The sequence below is a fragment of the Myotis lucifugus genome, unplaced genomic scaffold (assembly GCF_000147115.1).
Source record: "Myotis lucifugus unplaced genomic scaffold, Myoluc2.0 scaffold_9, whole genome shotgun sequence".
NCBI lineage: Eukaryota > Metazoa > Chordata > Mammalia > Chiroptera > Vespertilionidae > Myotis > Myotis lucifugus.
In genome coordinates, this window is record NW_005871057.1 from 4,360,311 (window position 1) to 4,375,331 (window position 15,021).

The 15,021-nt window shown below is 36.4% G+C and overlaps 1 protein-coding gene across 1 annotated transcript in view; it reads left to right on the forward strand.

Moving 5' to 3' along the window:
- Window positions 1–15,021, forward strand: part of PTPRQ (protein tyrosine phosphatase, receptor type Q) — a 202,239-nt gene that overhangs the window by 72,923 nt on the left and 114,295 nt on the right. Inside the window, exons 22-26 of the mRNA XM_023749759.1 lie at window positions 697–987; window positions 1,249–1,524; window positions 1,898–2,049; window positions 5,275–5,416; window positions 7,163–7,432. Of these exons, the coding sequence (XP_023605527.1) occupies window positions 697–987; window positions 1,249–1,524; window positions 1,898–2,049; window positions 5,275–5,416; window positions 7,163–7,432 (1,131 nt within the window). The remainder of the gene's footprint in view (window positions 1–696; window positions 988–1,248; window positions 1,525–1,897; window positions 2,050–5,274; window positions 5,417–7,162; window positions 7,433–15,021) is intronic.

Here is a 15,021-nt window from a genome sequence, read left to right on the forward strand (position 1 = left end):
CCAACTTGCATTTGCTAATCCCTTCAACTGGTCCCCCAATCCCACCTTGTCCACTTTTATTTAAAGACTAGTCTCATATTGAGAAATGGTATTGACCTCTATTGCTGAGAGTAAAATTCCATGTTTATCATCTGAAGATTATAAGTTGACAGACTATATATACGAGGAGTGAATGCTTTCCTTGTTGGAACAATCTTTAAATAGTTCACAAGTTAACCAGCAGAATAAGATATGGTAAAATATATGGAGATATTTGTTTACATAGACTTTAACAAAAGTGTTTTAATGCAATATATGGTCAATATTATTTCAGGCATTTTTTAGAAACAAAAATATTTTATAGCTAATTACATTATTGCAATATTTAAATATATATATATACATACACACGCATACATGCATATCTACACACTCATAATCTCCATATTGTAAGAAAGAAAAGCCAAGAGAATATTATAGAAAAATAATTCTCACACATAATAGATGTGTGAGATGACAGGACTTATTTTGAATGATTTTTAATATTATTTAGAAGATATTTTATAATAGGTGATATTTACTGTATCTGCATTTAAACAATTTAAGAACTGATGATGCAATAGATGCCATTTTAACAATTATCCTCAGTTTGTGAATTTAGTTAACATTATTTAGGGTGACTGATAATTTTTATATTTTGCACACTACCTGTCATAGTACCTGAAGGGCCTGTTGGAAACCTGACTTATGAGTCCATTTCGTCAACTGCAATAAATGTAAGCTGGGGCCCACCACCTCAACCCAACGGTCTAGTCTTCTACTATGTCTCTCTGAGCTTACAGCAGACTCCTCGCCACGTAAGACCACCTCTAGTTACGTATGAGACAAGCATGTATTTTGATAATCTGGAAAAATACACTGATTATATATTAAAAATCACTCCATCAACCGAAAAGGGATTTTCTGATACCTATACTGCCCAGCTACACATCAAAACTGAAGAAGATGGTAGGCTGGATCCTTTTATTGTCTATTAAGCAGATTGTGTTTTTTTTAATTTATATTTCTTTCTGACAGAAAACATTATTTTAATAATTATATAGATTATTTGTTCTCAAGTAACTAGCCTTTCGATAAACACAATAAGCTCTAAGTTTCTTAAAATTTAAATAATTAGATGCTAATAAAATGAAGTCCCATTATTATTAAAGCCTTTTTAAAATGCTAATTCACTTTGGTTTCATTTAATATTCTTTTTTTCTTTTATAGTCCCAGAAACTTCACCAATAATCAACACTTTTAAAAACCTTTCCTCTACCTCAGTTCTCTTATCATGGGATCCCCCAGTAAAACCAAATGGTGCCATAATAAGTTATGATTTAACTTTACAAGGACCAAATGAAAGCTATTCTTTCATTACTTCTGATAACTATATAATATTGGAAGAGCTCTCACCATTTACACTATATAGTATTTTTGCTGCTGCAAGAACTGTGAAGGGACTCGGTCCTTCCAGTGTTCTTTTCTTTTACACAGACGAGTCAGGTAAGCCGGAATGCCTCTTTCTTCCAATGCTTCACTGTTGCAGCACTTGCTCTCTCTTTTGAAAGGAACCGCATGGAAATGAGAGGATATTTGATTGTCTATTTGTAACAGGTTTACAGCTATTCACCTACTTCGCTTAACTTTTATTCTTTTTTCTTCTTTAATTCGGGCTTCAGAACGAAGTGTTCTGTTTAAAGCTGCTTTGGAACTACTGGGTTCCAAAAACATCATTGTTTATGCTATTGGTTTCTGAAATTAAAATATGATCATTTTGTAAGTCTTTCTTAACTAGTGTCTTCAGGAAGCTACAGTCACAATGATATTTTCATGTTAAAAATCACGAATATAAGTTTTATAATGTGTTTTCCTACAGTGCCTTTAGCACCTCCTCAAAATTTGACTTTAATCAACTACACTTCAGATTCTGTGTGGCTGCAATGGAGCCCGAGTCCTGTGCCAGGCGGTATTGTTAAAGTATATAGTTTTAAAATTCATGAACATGAAACTGATACTATATTTTATAAGGTAGGTTGATTATGACAGTATATTTTTATTTAAAAAATTCAGAACATAAATGAAACTTTTGGCATGCAGGGAGAAAATGGATTGCTTTAAACAAAACAAGGGCCATCTTTCAAGAAACATTTTTAGTTCCCTGCAGTTGAAGGATGCTTACGGAAAACACAGAAAATACTTGCCAAATATGGAAGCTGAAGAGTTCATAGAATGATTTACTTAGAATTTCTAACTTCTACACGTCTACATTTTAAGAAATAATTGCACCATTTTGAGAGTGCTGGAAAGTACATAGTAAAATATTTTTCAGACTAAAAACTGTTATTATCTTAAATGTAATATATTTCTATTTGTTGTTAGAATGAAGTGCCAAGTTAATAGTTTTAACCTTTTCTGAAAAGTGTTTTTACTGGACTTCTGGTAATCTTCCCTGATAGCATATAATCCCACACTAATTGGTATTTTAAGATGTATCATTATCTTTTACTTGCAACGCTAATTAGTCTGCAACACTAAACACCCTTTCCCTCCTCCATTTTTAGGTCTCAGAATCAATGAAAACTAGCCAAAGAACTGATGTAACAAAAGGACTGAAATATACTTCTGTGATTTCTAGCATTTAATTGCCAAAATATGTTATAATACATGACATTTATTTTTTTAAGTGTTCTTTTTTCCCAAAGGCAAATTGAAGCACTGGTATGCTCTTATTTAGTTATAGCAAGAAGAGTACAAAAAATCTGCAGTAAACATTGTTGTTATATGCATTTCAATTTATTGCTGATGGTGAATCATTTTATAGTGTATGTAGCTTATAAAGGGAATAGTAAAAATCAAAATCTGTGATTAAGATTATATCATAAGAAACAAATAACTTTCTGGAAATCAATGTATTACTTCAAAATCTGAAAGGCTGAGTAGAATTTGAATTATATTTAGTACTCCATAAATGTGGACTCTCCCAAAAGTGTGAAATTATATTAATGACCTAAAGTCTCTAGCCCTCTAATATCTATCTCTTTTCTAATCTTAACATTTTCCAACTTTTAATTTGCTTTGGCTCTAGGGGTCACTGGCAAATAGATATTAAAAGGGAAAAATGAATCATTTTCTTAATGTTATCTTGTTTGTGGGATAATGTGTATGTGTGTTGGAGCATGGGTGTCATTGTGCGATCTTTTCTTCTCAGAACAGTGATCTGCAGCATCGATGCCATTACTTTTAAGAGTTACTGCTCTGCGTTAGACAAGTTTTTAACCTCTTATGACTCAGTTTCTTTAAGTGCCAAATGGGAGTTATAAAGATACATACCTTAAAAAGTGAGGGTTAGAAGGAAGAATCTACAAAAAGCACTTAGGACTATCCCTAGCATGTGATAAATGTATTAGCTATTATTGTTATTATACATAGTTATAAAAAGAACAAAATATCCATCCAGCAATGTAATAGCCCTAAGTATAACATGACATTATGTCATAATCTTACTATGAAAATAAGTTGTATTCTAAGATTTTTAGACATTCTGTTCTCTCAATATGAATACTACCATTAACATTCCACTGGCAGCAAAATATAATCTTTATACCATAAAGTATTGATTATATAATTTGGGGGTGGAGACCATAGTTTTTCTTTAAAATCTACTACTTTTAGTTCCTCTCTTTACATCTATTTTCTCTTCCATCAATTCTCACGATCTTGTTTTCTTTCAATGTACTCTCATGCCACCTTTTTCTTTTCTTGACATCTAATTTACTGTATCGAGTTCCCTCCCACTGTTTTGTTTTCTCTATTTTCCTATTTTTCTTTCTATGTTTTCATCCACCCCTATGCTGCAACAGTATCAGTTTCTATTATTTTTTAATTTTTATTTTTTCGAGTTATATGTGGGTTCATGGAGGTAGAGTACTCCAGAGCCACTCCCAATGTCTGCCAGGCCAGTCACTCCAGAGTGGTTCCCATGGAGATCAAGAAGATCCGGGTCTGCAGATAACTCAGGCCGGTCCTGTATCCTGAAATAATTTATTCAGTGAAAAGTTCTATTAAAAGATGTTCGGCAATACTCCTCACTTAGGTCTTCTTACTGCTATTCTTGTGTCAACCTGTTTACTATCCACTCTCACACTTTCATTGTCAACTCTTGAGTTCAGGCACTTCTCTGGGTACCAGCCTTTCTAACCAAAATCAAAATTTACCTACACTGTGTTTAATTTTTTCTTAGTAGCAATTGATTGTAGATTTCTCTAATTAATATTAAAATTCCTTGATGACAGGGGCCATGCCTTATATGTTCTTTAATATGCTGGTTATCTGACAGTATGCTTTGTAAATAGTAAGTGCGAAAAAATGAAATAGTGTAATGTAGTGAGTTCAAGGACTTGCCGGAGATTAATTTAAAATATGATTCTAAGTACCCAAGAGTTAGTAATCTTGCTAAATTTCTGTTACTGAAATATTTAATAAATAAGTCAAAGTGTTTTATATTTTGGGTCAGATATAATGCAATATTCTTAAAGTTATACCACAAAGGATATTGTCTTTTTCTTTACTTAACTGCTCTCTTGGTTAGGATAATTATCTTTGAATGAAAATTTCATACTCAATTGTAAAATTTTCTATGAGAAAACATTTTCTTTCTTGGGTGCCTGTGCTGTTTTCTTTCTTATCTCTTTTTCCTAAAGTTCTGTCAAATAGGAAATGTAGGAGTTGTCTAAGAAAACTCATAATATCAGCTTCATAGGAGCAGATATTTGTTTATTCACTGCTGTATTCCCTTGCTTAGCATATAGTAGATGATGAATTAATTTACTTAAACAGAATATTATTGGGTATTTAAAATGAATTTAGATGAATTCAAGAAAAATCAAGTATCTCTGACCACCTGTAAAATGGATTTAAATTGAGGACTTTAATTTTGGTATATTTAAAGAAAGTAATTAGGATGTAATTCCAAGTAAGAATCTGGGAGGCAAAATGAAAACAAAATAATCTAGTCTTTTAAGAAATGTCAGTAACGAGATTCTTCATGCTGAATGTCCAGTTTATCCTTGCAGTATCAGCTGTGCACTCCCTGCGCCACAAAAACATTTAATATTTTCTCTTTTAATTAAAATGTCCATGCTTATTAAATCATAGGTTAAACATGGCATAACTTTGATGTGTTGAAATATGTCTTCCAGTTACAAACACATTTTCGATGATGCATTGTGATTAATTTGTTTTCCTGCTTTTCAGAATATTTCAGGTTTTCAAACTGAAGCCAAGCTTGTTGGACTGGAGCCAGTCAGCACCTACTCTATCAGCATCTCTGCCTTCACCAAAGTGGGAAATGGCAATCAATTTAGTAATGTACTAAAATTCACAACCCAAGAATCAGGTTAGACACAGCATTTTGAATCACCTAAGATATTTCATTTGTATTTAACCCTTTCCCCTTCCCTTTTTCAGTTTATGTGATAAAGTATTATTTAATAGTTTACTCAAATGGAACATGAATTTTAATTCTTTAAAACTAGGCTGGGTCTTGTCTGCTATCAAATACATGTGTTCATATGCATATATTCACACTTTTGTTTTCTTTTTAAACTGAGGAAATTTTAACAAAAAACTAGTTTAGGAACAAAGCAGGATCTATATATCTGTAAAAGTACTTAATTCCTAAGACCACAGCATTCTGTACCCTGATTGGTTAAATAATAGGAAATTTTCAACTTTAAGAGTTATAACATCAGCTGGTTAATTCATAGTTTTTAGCTTCAGTCAGTGAAATAGATGTTCACAAAATTCAGTTTTGTACATTAACTTTAAGCAAGTTATCAACTGCCTCTTGTTAACATATTTTATGACTATATTGTGATATGTTTTTGAAAAGAAAGAAGCAAATAATTAATGATATTTAATTGCCGGAACCTTGGATTAGATGTGAAATTGTCTTTTCTTTAATGTTAAATTTCACTCATTCTGTAAGTATTCTCCTGTAGTTCTGATGCCTGTATCTTCCAGAGGAAGATGAACGGGTGTGTAAAGACATAAATTTGGATCAGGGGAGAGAGCTGTAAACAAGTCAAATTTACTTGAATATTCTTTCAATAACTGTGATTTACATAATGACAGCTAGTTGGTTCCTTTCACTACTTGTTTGTAATCTATTAACTAACTGTATTCTAATTTTCCTTGTAGCATCCTCTTTTTACTATAATAGGATAAGCTATGCTGACATTAGGGGTCGTCAGGTAATTCAACATTTCCATGGGAACTAACCAGTCTCTCCAGCCTGCCAGTCACTGTGGTGGGCTGGGTATTGATTGCTCTTTAACTATGTCTACCATAAATAGAGCACTTCTGAAAAAAAAGGGTCACTTCCAAGTGAATTCAGAGAAGTTCTAGGAAAACGTGGATGTAATTAAAAACTAGGACTGATTTAAATCTTCCCTTCAGATAACTAATCTGAAACAGGTAATTTACCTGAAAGAGATAACTAATCTGAAACAGGTAACTATTCATGGATTATGTCATACATTTGTCAATATCATTATAATCTTTATAGCATGTTTATCTAAAGATTTTTATAAATGTACTGAAGAATCAGGTCTTCACAATTCTTCCAAGGAGGCCATCTCAATATAAAAGCACCCCCCCCCCAAATTGGTTACATGTCTGCTGGTACTGTTAGGCCCAGATGTGCCATATCAGGGAGGCACCCTATATCTTTGTTTTAAACAAAAAAAATTTTCATAATAAAGTATTGCTAAGACTTCTCCTTTCTGATTAAAAAATGAAGGAGCAGGTTTCAGTGGCTGCCTGAACGTGAAACTATGCAGTTGCCTCTGACTATGCAGTTTTGAGGATGTGATTGTGGCTTTGGCCTAGGAAAGTATTAAGTGAATGGTTTAGTATTGTAAGGATTAACAAGAGAGCAGAGAAAATAGACCAACTGCCATTTGTTTCAGCTAAAAGGGGGTCATATGTAAAAAAGGGAACTTTTTGAGCACAAATTGAACCGTTGATATGTTAAATTTTTATTCTGCCGCTACTAGATATGATTTTATTTAGCAATCACATAATTGAATGATGTATCTACTACATGTGTATAAATTTTAACTTTAGGCATTTATCTCTTAAGTTCCAGATGTTGTACAGAACATACGGTGTGAGGCAACTAGCTGGCAGTCCGCTTTAGTGAGGTGGGACCCACCCCAAAAGGCAAATGGAGTGATTACACATTATATGATAACAGTTGAGAGGAATTCTACAAAAGTCTCACCCCACGATCACATGTATATGTTCATGAAACTTCTTGCCAATACCTCATATGTCTTTAAAATAAGAGCTTCAACCTCAGCAGGTGAAGGTGATGAAAGTACTTGCAATATCAGCACGCTACCTGAAACAGGTAACTAATCTGAAACAGGTAATTTACCTGAAAGAGATAACTAATCTGAAACAGGTAACTATTCATGGATTATGTCATACGTTTGTTAATATCATTATAATCTTTATAGCATGTTTATCTAAAGATATAAAATAAATATTGAAAAGTGCAAAACATACTTTTTTATCACATGTGTTAGCAGAGTACCAGGTATGTTGTATATTGACTCCTCTTTACAACACTGGGAGATCAAAACGGGAAAAAGGAGAGAAAATCTGTTTTACTGTGTCTCCACAAATATCTGTTTTTTACTATCCAAACTCCAAACTTACTAAGTTATGCTTCATTATAATTTAAAATAGGGAATGAATTTGTAAATTTTTGTATTTTTTAATTTATTTTATGGAATTCTAGAATCTTCTCTGACTTCCATGGCTGCAGTGTTGGACTCACTTTCATATGATTCCTTCCCTATGCCAGACTTTTTTCTTTATATTATTTGACTAAAAATAATCCAGGTCACTAAGGCCTGGTCTACAAAGGAAACTCATTCTTTCTAACAGTGGTCCATCCTATGTCATGATCTCCTTCATCCTCCAAGTTCTCCAACATGGAACAGACGCATATAGATGAAAACCTGATTTCTTCTTGGTAACACCACTTCCTTGGAGGTCTTCCCTAGTGGAGACTGTGGGTATTGGCATAATAATTATTTACCTTTGGCACATCCAGATCCTTCATCTTGGAAACATCTTTTAACCCTTCCCTTTTTTTGAAATCAGTGTCACCCAGTTTTACTTCACTTTTCTACCCTTGAGACTATAAACTGAAGAACTTCAAGGTACGGAGTACCTTCTCCCTGACTTCAGCATCCGATCAGCATTCTTTCCTTCTCATCCTTCAAATGGGACATCTCTTCAGACGCCTTTGTTCTCCCTGTTCAGCTGCAACGGATGCATTTCAACACCTTTTTCTTGATCCTTAGATCTCAAACCATGTAATTGGGACTCATCTTCCAGGAGATTCCCAAATCTGAGAGGATCCCCCTGTTTGTTTTTACCAGATCCTGGCTGATGAGTAATGCCAGGGAAAAAAAAGAAATAGTTCTACCTGTTCAGCTATACACTCACCTTCTTGAAGTCTCCCAGAGACTTCACAGTCTTCTCTACATCCCTGTGTACACTCCATAAATTTTCCATAGGAAATTTCTGCTCCCGTTCTGACTATATTCTACTCACACCATCATCCATATTTGATATTATCACTCATTTTATTAGTAATATGAAATATATTGATTTGCTCTCCTTAAAATTTTACCCATATCTTCATTTATACTCTCCAGATATTCTCTCAGCAATGTCATTGCCCTCTTATTTTCAGGAATCTAGCTGCTCATTTTTGTTTCAATCTCATGTCTCCCCTAGAACATTATTTAATCAATTTAGTCTCTTCTGCTTTTTATCCCTCCTCCCCTCTTGTGCATGCTTGCACACCTCCTCTCTCTCCCCCCTCTCTCTTTCTTTCTCTCTTTATCTCTATTTCTATCTCTATCTATCTCTCTGTCTCTCTTGCACGCGCGCGCGCACACACACACACACAGTTAGAAAATTTCAACTGAGGACTAGGTTGATATTCATATTCAAAATGAAATTTATGTTGGATGAATTCTTCTCTTTCTCAGTGTTCTATGCCTGTTATTTATAACTAGAAGCCCGGTGCACAAAAATTTGTGCACCTAGGCAGGGGAGGGTCCCTCAGCCTGGTCTGTGCCCTCTCACAGTCTGGGACCCCTCGGGGGATGACCACCTGCTGGTTTAGGCCTGCTCCCAGGGGGATTGGGCCTAAGATGGCAATCAGACATCCCTCTGGCAGCTCGGCAGCCCTGGGGGGATGTCCACTTGCCAGCGGGGAGCAGACCTAAGCTGCAGTCGGACATCCTTAGCGCTGCTGAGGAGGCAGGAGAGGCTCCCACCACCACCGCTGTACTGGCAGCCATCAGCCTGGCTTGTGGCTGAGCAGAGCTCCCCCATGTAGGAGTGCACTGACCACCAGAGGGCAGCTCCTGCATTGAGCATCTGCCCCCTGGTGGTCAGTGTGTGTCATAGTGACCAGTCATTCCCAGTCTTTCTGCTGTTAGGGTCAGTTTGCATATTACCCTTTTACTATATAGGATAGATTCCTTATTTACGGATGGGGGCCAGCTGCTTTGCCCTGAAGGGTGTCCCAGATCAGGGTGGGGGGCCCGCTTGGGTGCCTGGCCAGCCTGGGTGAGGGGCTGATGGCTATTTGCAGCTGGTCACACCCTCTTCAGGGTGGGGGTCCCCACTGGGGTGCCTGGCCAGCCTGGGTGAGGGGCTGATGGCTGTTTGCAGCTGGTCACACCCTCTTCAGGGTGAGGGTCCCCACTGGGGTGCCTGGCCAGCCTGGGTGAGGGGCTGATGGCTGTTTGCAGCTGGTCACACCCTCTTCAGGGTGGGGGTCCCCACTGGGGTGCCTGGACATCCTGGATGAGGGGCTGATGGCTATTTTCAGGCTGGCCACACCACCTTTAGGGTGGGGGTCCCCACTGGGGTGCCTGGCCAGTCTGGGTGAGGGACTGAGGGCCATTTTTAGGCAGGCCAGCGACTGAAGCTCCCAGTTTCTCCTTTTTTTTTTTTTTAAATTCTGGGATTTATTTACCTTCTATAATTGAATCTTCGTTGCTGTCACTGGAGCTGAGAGCCGGCTCCAGCACTGAGGCCACGGCCTGCTGAAAGCAGGTATCTGGGGTTTATTTAGCTTTTATAATTGAAACTTTGTTGCTGTCACTGGAGTTGAGAGCCGGCTCCAGCTCCGTGGCCACCGCCGGCTGAAAGCAGATATCTGGGGTTTGTTTAGCTTCTATAATTGAAACTTTGTTGCTTTCGGAGCTTAGAGCCGGGCCGCGGCAGGCAGGGAACCTTGGCTTCCTCCATCACTGGAGCAAGCAAGCCTCCTGCTCGCTTCAACTGTGTGGCTGCCGGCCACCATATTGGTTGGCGGTTAATTTGCATATCACCCTGATTAGCCAATGGGAAGCGTAGCGAAGGTATGGTCAATTACCCTTTTTGTCTTTTATTAGATAGGATTAGTTGGACGCCATACCTCATATTTTTATGTGACTTTTTTCTCTCCCATCTCTCCTATATAAAATCAGATCTTATCACTCCAATCTCTGCCATGGTTGTGCAATTTTTCCCCCCTCTCCAACTTGACTGTTCCCATCTTATAATAGACCTCTGTTCTTCCTGTGTTAATACCCTACACTGGCCTTATCACCCATACTCATCTAGACTGCCCATCAGTCTCATTTTTTCACCCACTTACTTTGATTAAATTGGCTCCAATATGCAATTTTGAGGATTTATGTGTTGACAGTTGAAGTTTATTATCTGAAGGATAAAAATTAAATGTGTAGATGTGGTTATCTGAAGTATAGAGGTAATAATGAAAGCACAATGTGTACTAGTAGGAGATGGCCCAGAACACGCCCAATGTTTTACTTTTCCCGGAATTCATCACCAGTTAGAATCTGGCTTCTGTCTAGCTTTCCATCCTTGTGTCCCTCTATTACATCTCTTCATAAAGCTGATGCCTCTAGCCAAACTTTATGGACTAGTCATTGCTTACATTCTCCTCTTTAAACATGCTCACCACTTTTTACCATCAGATTACTTTGCCTTCTTATATTGTCCTTCTCCCTTTCTATGTCACAAAAAATTGTATTAATTCTTAAAAGTCCAGCTTAAATGTGTTTTCTAAATCTTCGATTATATGTGAAGCTTTCAGGCTACATATTTCTGGACTTCACCCCAGACTTGCTAAATCATAGCCTCAAAAGGCAAAGCCCACGAATCTGTACTTTTAAGCATCTCTCCAGGTGCTTAAAAGTAGCTGATGTTCTGTACATTTTGGAAAGTACTGGAGCAGATTACTAAGGAACTTGATGGCAGGTGATATGTAACAGTGAGAACAGGCAAACAGTGTCAGAGAAGTCCAGAAAGGGGTGACAGGTGCTTCCCCTGCGGGTGGGAGGCAGATCATTGCTATGCACAGTCTGGGAGAAGAAAATACGTTCAAGTCCAGGCAGGTGGTCTGCATCGGGGTGGTCTAGCACCAGGTAAAACAGTCTTTTTTTCTGTCTTTTTTATTGCTTAAAGTATTACAAAGAGTATTACATATGTCTCCTTCTTCCCTCCCCCCCCCCCTTGACATTCCCCCGGCCTCATTTGGACAGGGGCTGAGTTTTAGAAAATGGTGAAACAAGAGGACAATATTTCTGAGATAAATGAGAAGCTCAGGATTTGAAAACAAAGTAGATGACTCATTATTAAGGTTCAGGTCTTTTCAAAAATAATTTTAATTAAAGATTTGAATTGCATCTTAACTCAGGATTAAAAGACATCATGAGTGGAGGTTGCAGGAATTCTTAATAAATTAATTAGGCAAATATTAGACATATTGTACAATGTACTATGTTGTTCCTTGCTACTAAAGACATATGGCTCTCACAATTTGGTCTTCTGACGCCCTGCATCAGAATATATACCTCTGAGGGCCTACCCCAGACCTATGAAATCAGAATTTGGACATTAAGACTCACAGATCTTCATTTAAGCAAGATATGTGGGTAAGACAGTACTGAAGTTTGAGAACCTCTATATTTCACTGTAACTCTTTGTTTCTGGGGACTATGTCTTATTTGTCTTCATTTTACTCACAGCTCCTAACTGAGAGCCTTGGGCATTATAAGGCACTCATGTTTGTAGTAGAAAGATATTAGTTTTCTTATGAAATTCATAATTTTTCATAAGGTTTTTACTCCAGAGCAATATATTATTTCCAAATAACCATGCATTTTCTCCCAGGCAAATACAATATCTATTTTTTAATTAAGAAGAGTCATTCATATGAAACAAGAATTAATTGCTGCTTCAAAACATATTTATTTTTTTATCTTTAAAATGAAGATTTTGGTCTAGTTTGTAATTATAATTATTAGGGAAATAATTTGCTTTTATCTGGATTCACATGAATTGTTTGTTAATGGGATAGATGTTAGCAAAACTGGAGATTCATTGTTCAGAATGGAAACAGTTATATAGCTGTTACAAACTTGTAATTTATGGTGGTCTAAGATTAGTCACAGTGTATAGTCAGCTCTGAGTCACCGGCTCTGTGCTTATTTTTGACATAAAGTAAAGTCAAATTTGACTCACTCTCTCACTGCCTACTGTTTGACCTTAGCATTCCTTTCAGGGATTTTGGGATATTTTCCTCAGTGTAAACTTGGTCATATCTGAGCACAGTTAAAAATGCATCATGGTCATTGAATTTATGAGGAGATTAGTATTTGGGGTCTAAACTGGTTCCATTGTCACAGTCAAACATGTTGGAATAGGGCAAGTATAAATGAAGGCCCCTAAACTTAGTACTTTTAACATAATTTTACGTCACAGTATATCATATGTACCAATAAAAATATTATAGCAAGTTCATGTGTCTATAAGACTTAACTTTTAGAATCTCAAATTAGTTCAAAATGCATGCACTGATCCATATCATGTTCAAATCTTAGTAAATGTCATGATAATACTGAGTTTTAAAAACTCAGTAGTTTTTCCTGGAAGACAACTTTAGAGTTGGATTTATTCAAAAAGCTTCCAAGTTCAGAAATTTAGAATCAAAAGCGAAAAATAAGCTATATCCTTCAGCTGCCCATTTAATAGAGGAAAAGTAAACTATACAGTTTAGTGTTTAATAGTATTCTTTTCTGTATTGATTTATTAGCTTTTTGTCCAATAGAAGATATCAGGTACCTGTAGGGACCCACTGGAAGTCCATTGAGCTTGCAATTATATTAATGGACTCTTATATAAAAAAAGAAAAAGCTCATACAGCCCATTGTTATCCTTTAAAAAAGTGTATTTGTTATGTACTTTATTCAGATTCCTATTTTGTGGACTTTTCTGAGCAAGGCAGAGTCTACTGGGCAAACTGTAATTATGACTAAATCTGATCTCCATTTACAAGCTTTTTTAAAAAATATTTATGTCATTTATAAGAATTCATACCATTCTTAAGTACCCTTTAATAGATTGAGTGTAGGTGGTAAAATTGTCTCTCAGGAGGATTGCAAATCATTGTACTAATTCAAAAGTTCACTTTTCCCTTTGTCTGCCTCCCCCTGACTTGCTCTTCTCACCTATTTCCTTGGTTGAGATGAGAAGTCAAACATGGAGGAAAATTGCATGATCCTGTTTGTTCTTAAGCAAATGAATTGACACATTCTACTTACCAGTCAGTAATTGCTAAAAGCACAAAAGCCATTAGAGTGCCTGTCACAGATCAGAGAGAAACAGCTATTAGCATTGCTACTCTAATTGAAATTCAAGGGTTTTACAAAGTATATTTCATACAGACTTAATTTTTAAACATAATACTTTTCTTAAGAATGAACATCAGATGAGAAGTATCTTTTTCCCTTTTATTTTATTATTTTTCCATTACCATTTATCCCCTATATCAGTGATGGCGAACCTATGACATGCGTGTCAGAGGTGACACATGAACTCATTTTTTTGGTTGATTTTTCTTTATTAAATGGCATTTAAATATATAAAATAAATATCAAAAATATAAATCTTTGTTTTACTATGGTTGCAAATATCAAAAAATTTCTATATGTGACACGGCACCAGAGTTAAGTTAGGGTTTTTCAAAATGCTGACATGCTGAGCTCAAAAGGTTCGCCATCACTGCCCTATATACTCTTTTCCGTCTCCACTTCCCCCTCCCCCCAAGTCACTACACTATTGTCCATGCCTATGAGTTCTTTCTCTCTCTTTTTTCTGTTTTGCTTAATCTCCTCACCCCATCCCCCACCACCAGAGCTATCTGCTCTCTATCTATGAGTTTGTCTCTATTTTGCTTGTGAGTTCACTTTGTTCACTGGATTCCACATATGAGTGAAATCATATGGTACTTGTCTTCCTCTGACTGGTTTATTTCATTTAGCATAATGTTTTCCAGGTCCATTCATGCAGTCCAAAAGGGCATAATTTTCTTCCTTTTTCTGGCTGCATAGTATCCCTTGGTGTAAATATACCAGAGCTGTTTTATCCACTCATCTACTGATCAATACTTGGGCTACTTCAAAATCTTGGCTATTGTAAAAAATGCTGCAATGAACATAAGGGTGCATATATTCTTTTGAATTAGTGTTTTGGGTTTCTTTGGATAAATTCCCAGAAGTGGAATTGCTCAGTCATAAAGCATTTCCATTTTCAATATTTTGAGGTAACCATACTACTGCACCAATCTGCATTCCCACCAATAGTACACAAGGGTTCCCTTTTCTCCATATCCTCGCCAGCATTTGTTGTTTATGGATTTATTGATGGTAACCATTCTGACAGGTGTGAGGAGATATCTCATTGTGGTTTTAATTTGCATTTCTCTGATGATTAGTGAGGTTGAGCATCTTTTCATATGTTTATTGGCCATCTGTATGTCCTCTTTGGAGAAGTATCTTTTGCACTTGTAGAGTGGTGGACATCTGACAATGTATACTTACTGCTTACTATGTGCAG